Genomic DNA, 18375 nt, shown 5'->3' on the forward strand with positions numbered 1-18375 from the left:
CCACTAAAAGGGTTTCACAGAAAGGTGAATGAGGTGTCATACAACGTACATGACACCACACATTACAGTCACAGTATAACCTAGGGCTGGGAGATATGGCCAAAAAATAAAAATCTTGATTAAAAAAACAAAAACAAAATAAAAATATATATTTTTGCTAATTATGATGGGTGTAGTAGTAGAGCATTATTGGAAGTAGTAGTATCAGGAGTGGGGGTAGTAGTAGCAATAGTAGTGGAAGCAGTATTGGGATGAGTAGTACTATCAGGAGTGAGGGTAGTAGTAGCATAAGGAGTGGGGGTAGTAGTAGCAATAGTAGTGGAAACAGTATTGGGATGAGTAGTAGTATCAGGAGTGAGGGTAGTAGCAGCAGCAGTATTAAGAGTAGTAGTATAAGGAGTGGGGGTAGTAGTAGCAATAGTATTAGGAGCAGTATTGGAAGTAGTATTAGGAGTGGGGGTAGTAGTAGCAGCAGTATTGGAAGTAGTAGTATAAGGAGTGAGGGTAGTAGTAGCAACAGTATTGGGAGTAGTAGTATAAGGAGTGGGGGTAGTAGTAGCAATAGTATTAGGAGCAGTATAAGGAGTGGGGGTAGTAGTAACAGCAGTATTGGGAGTAGTAGTAGCAATAGTATTAGGAGCAGTATTGGAAGTAGTAGTATAAGGAGTAGGGGTAGTAGTAGCAATAGTAGTGGAGGTAGTATTGGCTGTAGTAATAAGTAGTTTTTTTTATTTTCCCAAGTTGTTACCATGTCAGCTGTGAGATTCTACCCTTGGTGTCCCGGACTGGCCGGCTTCATCCATATACTCCAATCAAAGATGGCAGATGGACTGAAAAGAAGTGGCTGTCGCAAACTACCTTTTTTCATCCTATACTACCGACCACACAGCGTACATGTATTAAGGTTGTGAAGCAGATGACGAAGTGTTTCTGCTGGCTCCACAGTGCCTGGGTTCAAATCTGACCTGAGCACTGAATTTGTATGCACCAGCATGTCCCAATATTAGTACAGGTTTCCTCACACACTGCCCTGGTCAACTGGCTTTAGGGTCAGTTCACACTGATCTGCAGCAGACTTGATGTTGGGTTCCATCATATAGTAATGTTGATATCTGCAGCAGATCCTGTGCGTGTGAATAGATCCTTAAAGGGGCCCGATCCCAATGGTTTTGCCCAGCCACAACTGACCAACAGATCACCACAACCAAACAGGAAAATATCTATAAATCAAGATCGGGTGGAAGGGGAGAAGCCACTGGGGACTGATAGGGCGACATCTGGTGTAAGCAGCATGAATATGATGATGGGTGCTCTTTAAAGTTTACATGTGCGAGATTAGAAAATTAGGCTGGGAACCGAACATATGTGAGTGATGGCAATCCCAGAACTTAGCTGAAGGGTATGTTGTCTCACGTCTAAGACAGTCATGTCATATTGTGTAAAGCAGTAATAACCAATATATGGACCTGCAGCCGCTGCCAAACTACAACTCCCACCATGCATTAAGCAGTTCTCCAGTCGGAAAAAAAACAAACAACCCCATCATACCGGCCGAAAGTGTGGTTTTGCAATAGCCACATTCTGAAGAACATTGGTGAAAAGGAAATATAGACGAGTACCAGGTAACAAATTGGCAAGTCTACTTAGAGAGCATATAGAAGAGCAGAACTATGTAGAACAGGGATGGGGAAACTTTGGCCCTCCAGCTGTTGCAACACTACAATTCCCATCATGCCGGACAACCAAAGCTTGATGGGAATTGTAGTTTTGCAACAGCAGAAGGGACAAAGGTTCCCCATCCCTGATGTAGAAGGACAACCACCACAGGATACACAGAAATATGGCTCTTACCTGCAGTGCCTGCTGCTGAATGTCTTCAAAGAGTTCGATTTCTTTCTCTGAAACCATCCCTAGACGGTCATCAATATCCCCTTTGCTATCCCATCCATCATGATTGTCTGTGGGGAAAAAAAAAAATTGAACTTGGCCTGCACATCATATACACCTAGACAGGAGTGTCATGACTTGTCAAACAGACTACAGTCTGTAGTTCCCAGATTCTTACCCCAGTCTTGTCCAGACTTCCGTGGTCCTCTTTTTCGTGATCGCTGCAAGGAATAGTCCAAAGCCTCTGCGCGTGCCTTGCGGCCATCAGGAGAAGGGGTAAAGAACTTTGTCAGCCCATCGATAAGACCTTTTGTCTTCTTGTTATAAGGAACAGCTGTGCCGCAGCCACGAGAGGGCTCAGAGTTCCTGCCGTCCTCCTCCGATGACGAGGATGTACATGACGACATTTTACGCTTTCTTCCTCTGCCTTGGCCGCCACGTCCTTTTCCAAAGGGGACTTTTGTCCTGTTATAGAAATAGGCAAGTCCATTACATATGGAACGGTCTGCTCATTACGAACTGCTGCAAAACTACAACTCAACACGTCCAGACAGCAAGCACTGACAGGTTGAATAGTAATGGCTTGTGCTTGGGGTGAAATCAGGGACACTTACGTTGCACTCTGCTTCTTTAAACGGTTTTTGGGGCGCCCAATGGGGTTAGTGTAACGTCTGCGGATCTGTATGGCCTTCTTATGAAGTAACTTCCTACCTTTCTTCCGAGGTCGACAGATCTGACATATCCACATGCCTAGCGAGGGGGGAAAAAAATACAACAAAATGACACAAGGAAAAAAAGAAAATGAAGTGTGCACCGACCCCCCAGTTGTACTGACGTTTTCTTTTGTGTTACACCCACCTGTATCCATAGACCTTGGCACCCCATCGGTCATGAGAGACCAGATGTGAGTGGTACCCCATACCCCACAGCACTGCCCAGGTGTTCTTACCTTTCGGCATTCTTGTAAGAGGGGGCTCACAGCATTCCATGTGAAACCCTCGGTCACATGAGTCACAGAACAGCATATTGTCCTAAATATATGAAAAATATATGATGAAAAGATTTCATGAACAATCCCCTACCAATCTGTGTCTACAGCTGCTATCCACATAATGCATCTCCCTGGTAACAGACAACAAACAATCCCTGTGTAGTCTGATCCTGTGTGGTCATACTATCAGTCCTAAACTTTCTATTAAAATACCAAGATTATGTTAAGAAAAAGGAGAAAAATCAAAGGGAGTAGGCCTGCAGGATTGGACTACACAGGGTTTGCTGTCCACTACCATAGAAGAGCATTAGTCAGCATAACATTTTCTATCGGATGAATAGTATAAGAGAAGCCCTTAGCAGTAACCATGACCATTTTCATACTACAGCCCATAAAATTATAGAGGGACTTACAGCATTTTTGCCTTGATCGCGGCACGAACTGCAGGTCTTGCATTCAATACACTGCCAGCGCAGGGCTTTAACACGTATTGTAAGCTCTGGAGAGAACTTGAGACAGGACGGGTGACCTAAAAAAAAAAAAAAAAGTGCTCAGACATTATACTATGGCCCCAAAACAGTATCAAAATCCTCTGAAATGTTCCTACTGAATGGGAATATCCCTCTAAAGTGGAAAACATTAATGTGACAAATGGTCTCACTATTACAGAAACTGCGTGGGGTTAAATAGTTGTCACTTCTTGTTTTCCCTGGAGGTGAAAGTCATTTTCCAGCACATTACCAAAGTGACGCTTCTTTACTAAGATCACTGTGCCACCTAGTGGTGAAAACTGAGTGTTACACCAGAGAGACTATTAGAATGATAAAACTCAGCACCAATATGGGGAAAAAAATAAAAATGTATAATATATATATATATATATATATATATATATATATATATATATATATATATATATATATATATATATATATATATATATATATATATATATAAAAATAACACAAGCAATGGCCGTTAGCGTATAAGAAGCCTGCAATAGGTTTGCTGTGAGACGGCCGCGTTCAGTAGTCAATGTGACATGTGTGACTCATGCTTATGTTGATGGAGGGTGACTGTATTAGCGGGAACAGACCTCCATTCACAGGGAAAAGATCAGAAAAACAGAGAGGGGGGGGAAATTCACCAACCACAGGACGTCACCATCCTGGACTTACCGCTGTTCCCACAGTCCGCACATGATATGAGTTCTTCTGGTTTCTTCTCTCGATTAAGCTCCTTTGTTCCCAGACAAAAACTGCATATTGGGATGGGCTCAGCGACTGGCTGTAGGAGACAAGAGCCACAATACTGTAAGTCCATGCAGATTGGATTTTTCTGTAATGCATCACAATTGTTATGGGTATACAGCTCCTATGCTCCCGTATGTGTCTCCATGTCTACAGACTACAAACAAACCTCTTGCATATGACCAGTTATGATTTACACATAGGGAGGCATTTATTAAGTCCGGCGTTTTTTACGCCGGACGTAAAAATGCCCCCGCAGCTCCGGCGCTACGGAGATTTATGTAGAGGCGGACTGCCTCTACATAAATCCCGTGTGCGCCGTTGCGCACCGCCGAAAACCTACGCCAGCTGAGGACTGGAGTAGGTTTTCGGCGTACATTTTGGCGGAACGGATGATAAATCGCGCGGACTCTGAGTCCGCGCCCTCCGTTCCGCCCACTTTCCGCCCCCTGGCATACTCACCGGAAAGTGCCGATTTGCGAATATTTTATTCGCAAATCGGCCATTTGCGTATAAAAAAATACGCAAATCGGCACTTTCCTCCGAAAATCATCCGTTCGCCGGATGATACATGTGGCCCATAGTGTTTTGGCCTTTATATTACCCTGTACATACTCACTAAGTCTAGCTTCACTTCCCTGTGGTATAACGTAATCTTATAAGAGGAGAGCCCCCTTTTTAATGGATGACTCATCAACACAACCATTGTCCAGAGGTCAGTGCTATGGACGTCACACAGGGTAGGCTCCTAATCTACTTTGAAGACTTCCGGTAGCCAAACAGGTGATCATTCCTGGAGCCGGGATGGGGTTTGTGGCCACAATGACAGCAGATATGTCCCTATATTATGCCTAAAGGGGCTGCGAAGGATAAGATGGGTGCCAACTACTTGTGGGGGTTCCTCAAGGAGCTATAAAGCCTGCTGTAAACTAGCAATACATGAAACCTATAGAAATCCACAAGAGTCTATGGTCTTAAAGGGGTTGTCCAGGCTTAGACAAACATGGCCGCTTTCCCCCAAAAGCAGCACCACTCTTGTTTTCAGTTTGGTTGTGGGATTTTGTAACTCAGTTCCATTGATGTGAATGGAGCTGAATTGTAATGCCACACATAACCCAAGGACAATGGTGGTGCTGGTTTTTGCAAAAAAAAGTAGCTGTGCTTTTTCTAACCTTGGATAACCCCTTTAAATGGACAAATGTGCAGAGCAGGGGGTGGTCCGGGTTACCCTAACAATGTCCGGTAAGGCATACCCATGCACTGATAAGTCCTACAGTGAGTCTGGAACTTCCTGCGCTCTTATAGATGACTATACAGTGAGCCCATATGAGTGATATCTACAGTGATAGATAGATAGATACACACACACACACATATACATACACACACACTATTCCTATTCAGCAGTTCATAAGGAAGTATAGTTTTGCACAAGACGACTGAGCAGCCACCCAAGGGTGGAGTCCCCTGTAAGCGGACAGTGCTGTGTTATGTAAGCTCACACTCCCAGCACCGCACATACACAACAGCTGAACGTCTGCCATATACTTATAACCACACATAGCCGCCATAGGGAATGAGGTCACACAGCGTCTGCCATATCCTAAACACCCCATAACCAGGGATTATTAGCCCCAACATTCATTCTCTACATGCTGCCCTGGTCTGAACAGGGGGTAGTATATTGTATGTCGGACAACATCACCATGACAGGGCTAAACGTGACCTTACACAGACTGGAAATGTTGCCATTGGGAACCAAACATTCACCTGTACAATGCACAGGAGGTTCTGATGGAAGCGTGCTGTGTGTGAACAGCAACACGACTGCATTGTACTGGTCTATAGGACAGTCACAGGAGCCAGACACCTTGTAGATGGATTGAACTTGAATCACCTTAGGGTTACAGGAGAAAGGTCTGGTTCAGAGTCATGCAATAATTTCACTTAAAAGAGGGAAGATCAGCTGCTATTCCCACAATCAGCCACCGTCACCTGAAAACATAGTATTACATGGCAGCCATTAAGTTATTACATGTCCGTCAGAATAGCATCCTGGCTCATGATGGGGAGTCCCAAGTGGATGACCCCTCTATACATATGTGGGGTCTGATGCTTAGCCCCCCGCTGATCATCTGTGTCTTCTTTGTTGTTTACAACACACAGCGCCATACTTTTAATATAGTGGTCATGTCTGGTATTACAGTTTCACTCTACTCAATGATAGTCTAGTAAAATTATGGAGCAATGCATGATAAACAATGAAGATGCAGCTGATCCGCATGGGTGTCAAGTATTGTACCCCCAATGATCAATATTAAAGCCCTAGAAAGCCTTTGTAAAGGATAGGCAAAGAAAGAGTCCAAGAATCCTGGAGCGTAAAACAGGATATCTATAGGGAAAACCAGCCAGGAGATGAGACAAGTGTAGCCACTTGCAGCCATGGTATCTTGCCTGTGTACAATGCTTCTTTAAGGTCTGGCCAGGCTCCCAGCTGTCCCCCGCTCCCTGGGTAAGTGTCACCGCTCGCAGCAGATGTCCTCCATCTGTACAGAGAAGAGGCGAGAACCCGAGCCAGGACTATGGGAATACGAGACGCTTGTTTATCACCGGCCGGAGACATCACACTGATCTGCGTGTACTCGGTTACACTGTGGATTTCTATACAACTACCTATGGAGTGGACACTAGTGTCTGACCCAGGAGCTGTGGACATATGACAGACAACATGATGAGAGATATCTGGTATGACTTAGAGCTATACAATGTCCCTGGGGCCATGGGGAAAATAGTCATTATATCTAACTGACCAGTCATACAAAACCAAGCATGCTGGGAATTGTAGTTTTGCAACAGCTGAGGAGCAGCAAAACTACAATTCCCATTATGCTTTAGCGTTGGCTGTCCAGGCATGATGGGAATTGTAGTTTTGCAACAGCTGGAGGGCCGTTCTATGTCAGCAAAAAAAGGTCTGTGAAAGTGACCTCTGCCTAGAGGTCGTCCTGCCACCTAGGAGAGGACGTATAACGTCTCTGCCCATAGAGAGAGGATTAGCGCCAGGCGTCACAGACAGTGGAAACAGGAAGCGTTTGTCATTGCTCTCTATGACAGCCACAGACAACAAGCCCAGGCTATAAATAGTCCCATACTCCGGACTGCTGACACCACCTGACTGGAAATGTATAAGTTACCTTCCTGGAATAGTGTATGGCCTTTACTGCCCGCTGCATGCCGCACCTATGGGTGATATCAGCCATGTGTGTCACCATACAGCCCCTGTACCATACCATACACACAGGATACCAGAATACTCTAATACGTGCCTGAGAAATCCAAACTAGTTTCTGACAAAGAATACGTATATCACACAGTACGAGTGGGAACAGGTGGCCGTACACCTTCAGTAGAGGTCACTCGATAACTACGCCTCCCATTTCCCCCAGACATGTTGTTCTGACTGACAACATCAGGATTTATACCCAACAGTCTGCCGGTCCCTCAGTAAACAGTGGGATCGGGCGAATTTGCTCTTAAAGGGGTATTCCCATCTGAGCTTGTTACCCCACTAATAGTATAGGAACCTAAAGCTTTGGCTGTCCAGGCATGATGGGAATTGTAGTTTTGCAACAGCTGGAGGGCTGAAGTTTCCCAATCCCTGCTCTATACTATATATCATTCTCTACAGGACCACCAAACATGTCCAAGCTATGAACTTGGAAGTGTTCAACAGCCCCGCAGAGAATGGATGGAGCACCATTCTTGGGACCGGTGTGGTCCTGGCTTGTCCATAGGATGGAGAATAACAAGCTCAGATGGGAATATGCCTTTTCATGTATAGCTAAAGGGCACATGTGCGAGACATTGAATTTAGCTGTGTTGCACTAGAGAAAAGAAATAGGATAGTAATATGATTTGGAGTCCAGTGGGTGGTCCTACTCAGTGACTGACAACTATCTCTGTATGTATTCCCATTTGGGGGAGGCTGCCAATTGCTGAATAGGACCGCCCACTGGACTCCAAAGAACAGAAAAAGAAGGGAAAATAATCCAAAAGTTACAAGTTATGCTGATTTTTTTCCCCTAATAAAACTATATCCATCTGCTCAGCCTCCCAGCTGTGTAACCTGATGCTGGTATCCCCAGCAAGAGCTGCTTATTGGTTATAATATGTTCATCACTTGTGTTTTTTCTGTATCCTAATTGGAATACAATGCTCAACTGTATTTCTATGTTATTATCCGCACCTCCCCAGATGCTGTTTGTACCTTCTTAGGGTATGTGCACACTGAGGAAAAGGCGAGGAATTCAGCTTGAAATTCCTCCCGTAAAATATGTACAGAGCAAAGTCCCATTGTGTTCAATGGGTTTTCTGCTCTGTTGTTCACACTGCAGAATTTCCAAGCAGAATTTTCTGCTGCAGATCTGCTAGAGGAATCCTATAGAAGTCAATGGGGGGGGCTTAAATTCTGCTTGAATTCTGCCTGAAAACTTTCAGCTACAATTCCTCGAGAATTGCTCAGTGTGCACTAGGGCTGGGCGATATGGCCTAAAATTTATATCACGATATAATTTGATGCATGCACGATATAACGATATATCACGATATATCAATTTTTTTGTGTGTGTATACAAATTACAACACTAAGAATTTTTTAAGATGTGTATTGTATAACAGATCTTTTTCCAAACAATGTAAAGATTAAGTGTTAGTAAAACACAAAATTGTTTAAAATAAAGTGCCAGTTATCAGCCCCCCTTGTGCCAGTCATCAGCCTTCCCCTGTGCCATCAGCCCACCCTGTGCCATCAGCCCCTCCTTGTGCCAGTTATCACCCCCCCTTGCCAGTCATCAGCCCCCCTTGTCAGTCATCAGCCCTCCCCTGTGCCATCAGCCCCTCCTTGTGCCAGTTATCACCCCCCCTTGCCAGTCATCAGCCCCCCTTGCCAGTCATCAGCCTTCCCCTGTGCCAGTTATCAGCCCCCCCCTTGCCAGTTATCAGCCCCCCCCCCCCCCCGGTGCAAGTCATCTCCCCCTCCCCTATGCCATCATCAGCTTTCCCTATGTGCCAGCCAAGCCCCATGCCATTGCCTCATCAGCCCCATGCCATAGCCATCTGCCGCCCCCGACCCCTCTGCTACTTACCTTTCCTGCAGGGCTGGCTGATGGAGTCCGCGAGGCGAGACGGGCCGCTTCTTCTTCCCAGCATGCACTGATAGAGACCTGACGTCACACACGCATCGTCAGCTAGCGCGCTGACGATGCGTGAACGGAAGGCCCTGCAGCGCGGTACCACGGAGCGGTAAGTGAGAAGCTTATTCACTACCGCTCCGTGGGCATGTATCGCAATATGACGATATGCCGAAAATCTATATCGTCATCCGAATTGATGACGATATTTTTGCATATCGTTCATATTGCCCAGCCCTAGTGTGCACATACCCTAATATAAGTTATTTGAAGCAGCAGTCTCCCACCAAAACTGCAAAGGAGAAGTCCGTCGATTTCTAAAATCTGGCAGCCGCCAGGGGGGAAATTGAAGTAGGAACTTACCTCTCCCCATTCCTGGACAGGCAGCAGGACTGGCCTTGGGATCCCCGCAGGAGTTGTAATAATTTTGCGACTCATGGAAAAAGGCCTGTCCCGGCTGATGGACTGGCCACTCAGCCAGTCGGTGACTGGAGCAGCATTCCGCCCCAGTCACTGACTGAGCGGCCAGTCCATCAGCCAGGTTGGGACATGTCAGCGCCAGAGATGCAAGAGCCTAGCGTGGGTCCCGAGGCCGGTCTCGCTACTTACCGCGGGCACAGGGAGAGGTAGGTTCCTATTTGTAATCAATAATCCTCTGCCGGATTTGAGAAAATCGCTGGACTTCTCCTTTAAAGAGTTATGGAATGGAGGTTGGATCCAATCCGGCCAGTCACTAGCCATATGCATTTATTCTTATACGTGACAACTAAGGCCAGAGACTAGCTATGCTGTGTACAATGTAAGGGAACATTATTGGGCACTCCAAAGCAGCAGCAGACTAAAAGCAAGCAGAGGGACGAGTATTTTTTCTTTATCCATGAAAAAGTTTGCAAAAAGCCTTCTTTTAAAGGGACCGTTGCAGCCAATCGGTGGCCTCAGCAGTCACCTGCAGCACTAGTGATGGAAGCCATGATGCCAGTAGTTTGTCACGTGACCACCGAGGCTGACAGTCACTCCTTTGCATGATCACCTCAAGTTAGCCTGAACTATGGATTTAATGTTATGGCTGTTTGGTCAATAAGACACAGATCCATTAAGCCAAAATAAAAATGACAAATTCTTAGCATAGGAAAGTATTTGTAGGAAATTCTTTTTAAAACATTTTGCCAAGATGAATAAAAAACAAAAACAAAACACAATGCCGAAAAAAAAATGTGAACGATAGTCGGTGCCGCACCCAGACCTCCATATGCCTCTTATTATCACAACCCTGGAAGAGGCCTGAAGGAAGCAATGCACATAGAGGGAGGAAGGAGACCCGGCTACAGCGCCCCGGCCCCAACTGTTTATACTGAGGAAACCACTGTTTACCTTCCTTGTAGCTCCGTAACATCAGCTGGGAGACTCCTCGTAAATCTTACTGAAGTCAGCCGGATCTACCAATCTGGATGTACACAGCACATAGAACAGGCCGGCCACAGAGACTGGGGGCTACAGACCTGAGCGGCAAACTTATTTCCTCTATATCTGTACAGTCCTGACCCATTCTGCACAGTGTATATAGGGGATGCAGTCATGAGACAACCCATTACTAGGTCATTTGTATATCATATATATAGGGGTTCCCACTGGGACCCCCCTAACATGAGTCAGGACAAATAGTTGTTCCCGTTCTGACAGACTCAAGCCAATCTTGTATTGTATAGAAAGCCACAGATGTGTATGGCCGTCACGTAATACTATACCAGCCTGGCTGCCTGCAGTTATACCTGACAAAACATGCTGCTTGCTAGGGACGGCAATGGCTGAACATTAAAAAGTCATACACACCTGCCCGCTCCCCCCAGCAGCTGCCTTTCCAATGTGATGCATCGTTCCCACCAGAACTGCCCGTTCAGCCAATCAGTGGCCAAAGCAAGGACCCGCCTCAGTCTGTGATTGGCTCTCAGACATAGAAGGGCAGTTCCCGCAGGGTAGATGTGTCACAGGAACCAGGATGTAGTGACAATCATAAGGCAGTTGGGAATGTCAGATATGCAGGGATCAAGGTAGGCGAGTATCACTTTTTGTTATACTTTGACATATCACACAAACACAAGCGTTTTTATCGGTCGGGACGTCGATGCTGATCACAAGATATAGCTAAGAGCAGCAGACTTTTATGCAACTCGCTGGCTTGCTGCTCAACCCGACTCATTACAAGAGACACGCTGAATTGTAAGTCCATGGAGCCCGCTTCCTGCATTAAGTCGGATCTGGTGGCGAGCAGAGAAGTGAAGTGCACTTGGCTATTCCTAAAGATCACTCCAAGTCTAAATACCGAGACCCCAAAATTATCAAAACCGTGTCTGTCATATCCATGCCGCAGAGTAACATCGAATGACAGGTTCCCTTTAAACGTTGTAAAATAACAGTTTTGACTAGAGATGAGCATGACTCGAATCCCATTATTCTACATTTGATTTGATTGGGCTGTAGAAGTTGGATGCAGCCTATGGCTGTATCCATGTTTTCCAGGACTCTCTAGGGCTGCATATAACTTCTTCAGCCCCCGGTAACCAAATGCTGAACGATGGGACTCAAGCATGTTGGAGTCAACTCAAGTCAACTTTGACCTATAAAAGGTGACCAGGAATAGACAAAATAATACACCCATTATCCGTCAGTCCAGTTCCAAACATGGAAAAAACGAAACTTTTCCATATGACCAGCCATCATTTCCAGGTCCACACCATCTGATTTTCACCATATCCATGATTTGCCTTATATTGCACAGATATGTGATATACCATCACTGGACATCAATAAACCGCCATAGAGGACCAACAATGGCACAATGTAAAATTTGCAAGCAAGATATAGAACAACTGATTTCAGGCAGACGCCATCCTGCATGTCCGCAGCCGATAGGACTTTTCCAGTCCCAACAAGAGAGAACACTGGAAAGCAACCCATGAAGCCAGATCTCAGCGTCCAATTCCAACAAGTTCTTTGCTCCCCATCACCTTCAGTAGTGATGGCTGGATATATCTAAGGGCCCTATTACACGGGACGATTATAATGCGAAAAATCGTTATATCGTTCGAATTTAAAAGATAAGCGTTCTGTGTAATTGCAGGCAACGATAAAAAAATCATTTGTATGTAGTTGATCGTTGATTTAGATCTGAACCTAAAATTATCGTTAATCGTTCCCTGTAATTCCGAATTTTTCACTAATCGTTCAGTGTAATAGCACATTGCCCATTGTTTTCCTTAGAACGATCATCATTCTGTGTAATATGGTGAACGATTTCAGGTTAACGATAAACAATCTTGTTTGCGATCGTTTATCGTTAGTCATAAAAAAAAAAAAAAAACGCTCTGTGTAATAGGACCCTAAGCCAGGGATGGGGAACCTGTGGCACCCCAGCTGTTGCAAAACTACAATTCCCATCATGCCTGGACAGCCTGGACAGTTTTTCAACAGCTGGAGGTCCGTAGGTTCCCCAACGCTAATCTTAAAAGTCGGGCGGCCACAGTTCCATGGATTTCTGCACCGTCCCCCTATGCTGGTGAATGAGACAACAGCTGAAATTTCTGCAAAAAAAAAAAATCTGCCATCTGTGAATAAACCCCAAGGTTTTTTTTTTTTAAAGGTTTTTTTTTTATTTCCATTCCCGGTTAAGAGTTTATTCTACAATATGGAAAAAATAAAGTGGTAAACTAGTCAATACCAGGAGATACCAAGTGAAGCTGGCACTTGCATTACTAGCAGCGGATATAACAGCAAAGCCATCTGTTAATGTTTTCCAGATGAACGTGTGTTGGTCCACATTACCGCCGCAGCATATTTATAGTAGGGTACGACAGCAGGAAGCCATTCATAGGTGAGCAATACAACAAGAGGCAGAAAAGTGCTTTGTAAACTCTATTATGGAGAGATAGTCTCTTCTTGATATCCGTGTCTCCATACTATCTGAAATCGGGTCTGCGGAGGCTAACAGGAGAAGCGCACCACGGGTATCAATCCTTTTTGATCACCCATTAAACAAGCTGTCAATCTATCCACCTGTACGCCACATTTTGGCACAATGTACATCGTAACGTGCAACCACAATGGCCAAACAATAAATCCAAGCATTGCTACAAGGGGCAGTAGTAAATCAAGAAGCAAAGGTTACTGGCCCAGCCAACAACTGGATGTTGCTTTGCTGCTTGTTGCACTACTCTCCTGAGAAGTAACACACATGGGTACACAGCATCTCTCCATTTATGCCAATGACAATCTGGACACCATCATTCCTTGACCAAGGATTGTCCACCAGATCCTCCTAGAAAGAAAAGACACAATCTCAAGCAGTGGTGATGCCAGTGGACCAAGCATTGAGTCCAATTGTTTGGCAGGGTTATACAGGATTGGGCGCCTCCAACACATATACCTATGCCACCTGTACCCGACTTCTTACCATATGAAGTAGGGGACAAATGGAAGTTAGTGTGCGGCAAGAATATTTGTTTCTAGTCCATTACCATGGAGGCAGATGTGTACTGCTCCCTTGCAGACCTACTAAAAAGATAGGAGACTGCCATAGCCGGTTTTTACAAGAGCATATGACATGGGCATTCTAGTGTCCATATTACGGATGCAGGAATGTACGTGTAATACGTCTGTGTGAAAACCAGTCCAAGTCAAGAAAAATATTTTTCATGCAATTGAGTGGTTAAAAAAAAAAAAAAAAAGTTGTCAATACTGTATGATAAAAACACACAAGGCCTATCCACTTTGTTTTTACCCAATTAATTCAATGGAGTAAAACAAATTATACAAAGAACTACAGGATGGAGATATATATTTTTGACATGGTGGGATTTGACCTCTGGGATCCCCCATGAAGGGCCGCAGGTCTCTTTAGGTGAACACTAGAGAAAGTCCAGTTAGTGGACGGAACATGTGGGTTTCTGACTCCCTGCCCTGAGACCCCCTGCTTTACCCCGGTTTCGGTGATATACTGTGTCCTTCCGTTGCCAGCCTAGCATGCATAATGTGTTTAGCATTTTTTTGCACTTTGATTACTTGTCCTTTATATTGTATATGGTTGTGTATTTATATTTCGGATTTATGCACTTGATGCTTTTTTTGGCAGGGATTATACTATACACAATTCCATGAATTTTTGGGGTATACAACACCCCCCCAGCAACTCTCTATGGGACTGACAGAGTTAGCGCTCAGCTATCATAAACAATCCCATAGCGAGTGAATGGAGCAGATGTGCCCAAGTCTGACCAGCTCTACATTCACGCAGTACAAGGTGCCCCAGTTGTCATCACCAATGGTGGGGGTCCCAGCCAGCTCAGATCCTTATACCTATCCTGTGGAACAATCCTTTTAAAGACTGAAAAGAGAACAGTTTAGCATCATGGTTGAAACCAGCTCCCAGTCACACAATGAAGCAATGCACCAAGTAACTGAGACCTGATTCCGCAAGCACCTGAACATTGGTCATAAATCACCCAGAACCTGGAAGTGACTGGCGTCACTCACCTTGTCTTTTTCATGAGGCAGTAAACACACTGGTGGCAGCGAGGCCAATGATTCCCATCCTTGTTTGGCCTCTGACAGCTTCTGATTTAGCTTGTAAAAAGCACCGTCCTTTATAATTCTCCCATGGCCCAGTGCCCGCTTGATGGCAAGCCGTAACTGCTGGTGGAACGCTGAAGTTGGACCTGTATTGCCCCCAAAGGTTGCCCCCACATCCCTCTGACTGCGCAGAAAGCGTTCAATGCTCTTTAGGGAAGAGCCCCCTGGCTCCGAGAGCCCTTCAAGTGCCTTCCTCAGGAGCCGCTGCCAGTCCAAACCCTCTGGCCGCCCTGGGTGCCTGCCAGACTTAGGTAGTGCCAGGCGGCCTGGGTTATCAGGGTCTTTGTAGGAGTTTTGCCCTTTGTTGGTAACTTTAAGTACTGTTCCATCTTTAACACTGAGTTCCAGCTGCTCCAAGACAGTGTGACGATCCAGGCCGTGCGATGTGGACACGGCGTTGCAGACGCGCTCCTCCGATGGGCGCTGCTTCTGTTTCTTTACCTTCCTGATGGCCTCCAGGATCCATTGCGTATACAAAGGATTAGCCAGCTTCACCATGATGACTGTATATCCATAGAGGTTTAGCCCTGGTCCTGGAGGGAGGAAAGGAGGCTGGCACTGCCCGGAGGCTGGCTCACCATAGCACACACCCAAGATCCTCTCAAACCAACCTCACCAAAGTCAACCACGAGTCTTGGTATGAAAACAGTAACTTTTTGAAGACTTTTTTTTTTTTTTTTTTTTTTAAGCGGACGACACCAGTCACTGCAAACGTCAGGAGCAATGTTCAGATATTCAAACCTGTGTAAAATAAAAGCAAGACAGGAGGTCACAATTGGTCATAGGCAAAAATCGCACAGAGCGGCCATCACATCTCGCAGTATATTGCTATACAAGCACCTGATGCATTGAGCCCAACTTCTAGCACTATCCTTTTCCTATCATGCATGCTTTTAATTTTTTCCACCTCTTTTAATGCATACATAGACTCCCAGCCAATGTAATGTATGTGATCCACTCTACCACAGCCTAACTATAGAGAAGAGGTGACACACTTGCTGCCCTCCAGCTGTTGCAAAACTACAATGCTCCGGCTGTCCAGGCATGATGGGCATTGTAGTTTTGCAACAGTCGGGGGATATTGCCATAAACTGAGATGTGACTTATCAAAGATGGCACCATCCCATAGACCATATGTGCTACCACTCCATTCACATGGTTGACAATCTAGTGATCGGTAAGGGTCCCAGCAGTCAGACCCCCTATAACCAGATATTGTCTATCCCGTGACTAGATGACAACCCTTTCAACTCCAAAAGTGGTTCAAGTGGCCATTTCAATGAGAAGGCACAGGTTATCCTATGATATTATGCCATATTATAGATGGGGGGGGGGGGATCTAAGGATACAGTCATACTCTTTTGCAGAAATAACCCCATACAGATGTCCAGAATAGATCACCACTAATAGTATGCAACAAGTCATGTGTGAATAATCCCCAAGCTTAGGGTCCATTTACACAGAAAGATTATCTGCCAAAGATTTGAAGCCAAAGCCAGAAACAGATCAGGTCATAAAGGAAAGCCCAAGATTTTTCCTGTTTTCAAATCCATTCCTGGCTTTGGCTTCAAATCTTGTGTAAATCAGGGATGAGGAACTTTTGGCCCTCAAGCTGTTGCAAAACTACAACTCCAAGTATGATGGGAATTGTAGTTTTGCAATAGCAGAAGGTTCCCTGTCCCTGGTGTAAATGGACCCTTAGTCTGGTGTATCCTAGTAGGGAGAGAGCTACCAGACACCTTCAAACCCAATGGATTGGCCACTGACCAATCCGTTTTACCCCCATATCGGCCGTCGTAAATATTAGGACTAAAGTTTACCCGACTTTGTTAGGATATATACAGAAACCTTTACACAAAGACAACGCCACAACATCCAGGGGGCCGGACAGACACCGGACTACACTTAATATCACTTAAAAAATTATAAACAAGCGTTCTGATTGGTACACAAACTGTCATGTGACCCAACAATATACAGTGACAGAACGACGTCCCTTTCATAGACAATCTATAGGGGCAGGTTTCCATGTCGGTGAATGGCATCAGATGTGATAATAACACAAGCTCAATGTATAATGTACAGCATGTTCTCCCCATACACACGGCGGCAAGGCAGGGGATGGCGGTGTCCATGCAGGTGAGCTGGGCAGGACATGCTGGGACTTGTGGTGCATTGTGGACATAGGAGGAGGTCATACATGGTGTATATGGGGATGTCTGGTCATATATCAGTCAGTATGACTATATACAGCAGTATGGGGGTCTGGGGTCTCCCTGCTGGTACATACACACTTACAGGCAGCAATGGAGAATGTATAGTAATCCTATAGTCTGAGGGGGTCAAGCTTTATAGAGCGCCGGGCCCCTGCGCGCCTGGCCGGGCATGAATTCTACGCGAGTCCCCGGCTCGGTCAGGCGGCGTAGGCCTTAGGCCAGGGCCTGCCAAGAGGTCGGAAGGCGGCCCTGGGTGGAGCCGGGCGGCTACACGGAGATCCCCTGTGATACGAGGACAAGCAACGGGCACGGAGAAAGGAGAAAAAAACAAGATAGAGCCGTTCTCTTACCGGGAGTCCCAGGAGGCAGCAGCGACGGAGCGCGGAGACACCCCGGGCTGATGCGGCGGCCATCTTGAAAACTGAAACCCGGGGAGGTGAGGCAAAGCTGGGAACAGCGCGGCGGGGGAGGCTGAGGTGATCTGAACAGCGCGGAGGGCGGGCGGCGAGGTGACGGGAACAGCGCGGCGGGGGCACAGAGAACAAGACAGAACAGAGCGGAGGGCGGGCGGCGCTGCTGCGTGGAACAGCCGGAACAAGGGGAGGCGATGTTGTGTGGTTGTCACGTTGTGGGCGTGGCCTGGACATGGAGCCCGGTCTCCTGCTATCGGGTGGGAGGAGCTGTGACTGGACTAGGTCAGGGAGGGAACCAGTGAGGGAACAGCAGACGAGTCCGAGTTCTGATTGGTGACATGACGTCATGCGTAGGCGGGGCCGTTATGGTTGTTGTTGGAGGGATTGAGTGAGTCAGAGAGGGGAGGAGGGGACGTGAGTGGAATAGCGCGGAGAGAGCGGTCAGGGGAAAAAGGCGCTTGGGGTAGCGGGCGAGGCCACGTGACCGAGGAAGGGCAGCGCAGCCGAGGCGCCATGTCAGTTGTGGGCATAACAAAGGACGTCCATCTTGTTAACCCTTTCTTCGCCCTCGTGCGTTTGAAGCGTTACCCTGCATAACCCCTCCCTTCATGCATATGCATTATAATTATTAATATCAGCATGCAAACGAGATGGATTTGCATATCAGCGTGTGGAATGAGAGGGGAGCCGTGATTTACGGCTGCGGGACCTCAGCGACGGGTGCTGGAACGGTCCATGGTGCTGCCATAGCCACGTAGTCATGTTGTAGGATGGTGTGAGCTGGGCTAATGCTGTAACTGTATTGTGTAG

At 46.2% G+C, this 18375-nt stretch overlaps 1 protein-coding gene across 2 annotated transcripts in view; it reads right to left on the minus strand.

Moving 5' to 3' along the window:
• KAT6A (lysine acetyltransferase 6A) overlaps positions 1–17790 on the minus strand; it is a 28358-nt gene extending 10568 nt beyond the window's left edge. Inside the window, exons 1-8 of one of the 2 annotated variants that reach the window (XM_069944924.1) lie at positions 17503–17790; positions 14841–15677; positions 4057–4165; positions 3292–3407; positions 2837–2918; positions 2502–2637; positions 2066–2352; positions 1852–1958 (exon numbers count right to left, since the gene is read on the minus strand). In XM_069944924.1, coding sequence (XP_069801025.1) covers positions 1852–1958; positions 2066–2352; positions 2502–2637; positions 2837–2918; positions 3292–3407; positions 4057–4165; positions 14841–15434 — 1431 coding nt within the window. In that variant the 5' untranslated portion in view covers positions 15435–15677; positions 17503–17790. The remainder of the gene's footprint in view (positions 1–1851; positions 1959–2065; positions 2353–2501; positions 2638–2836; positions 2919–3291; positions 3408–4056; positions 4166–14840; positions 15678–17502) is intronic. The other variant, XM_069944928.1, reaches the window with a different exon arrangement.
• Positions 17791–18375: the final 585 nt, after the last annotated feature.

This window comes from Dendropsophus ebraccatus, chromosome 1, assembly GCF_027789765.1.
Source record: "Dendropsophus ebraccatus isolate aDenEbr1 chromosome 1, aDenEbr1.pat, whole genome shotgun sequence".
In the NCBI taxonomy this organism is placed as follows: Eukaryota; Metazoa; Chordata; class Amphibia; order Anura; family Hylidae; genus Dendropsophus; species Dendropsophus ebraccatus.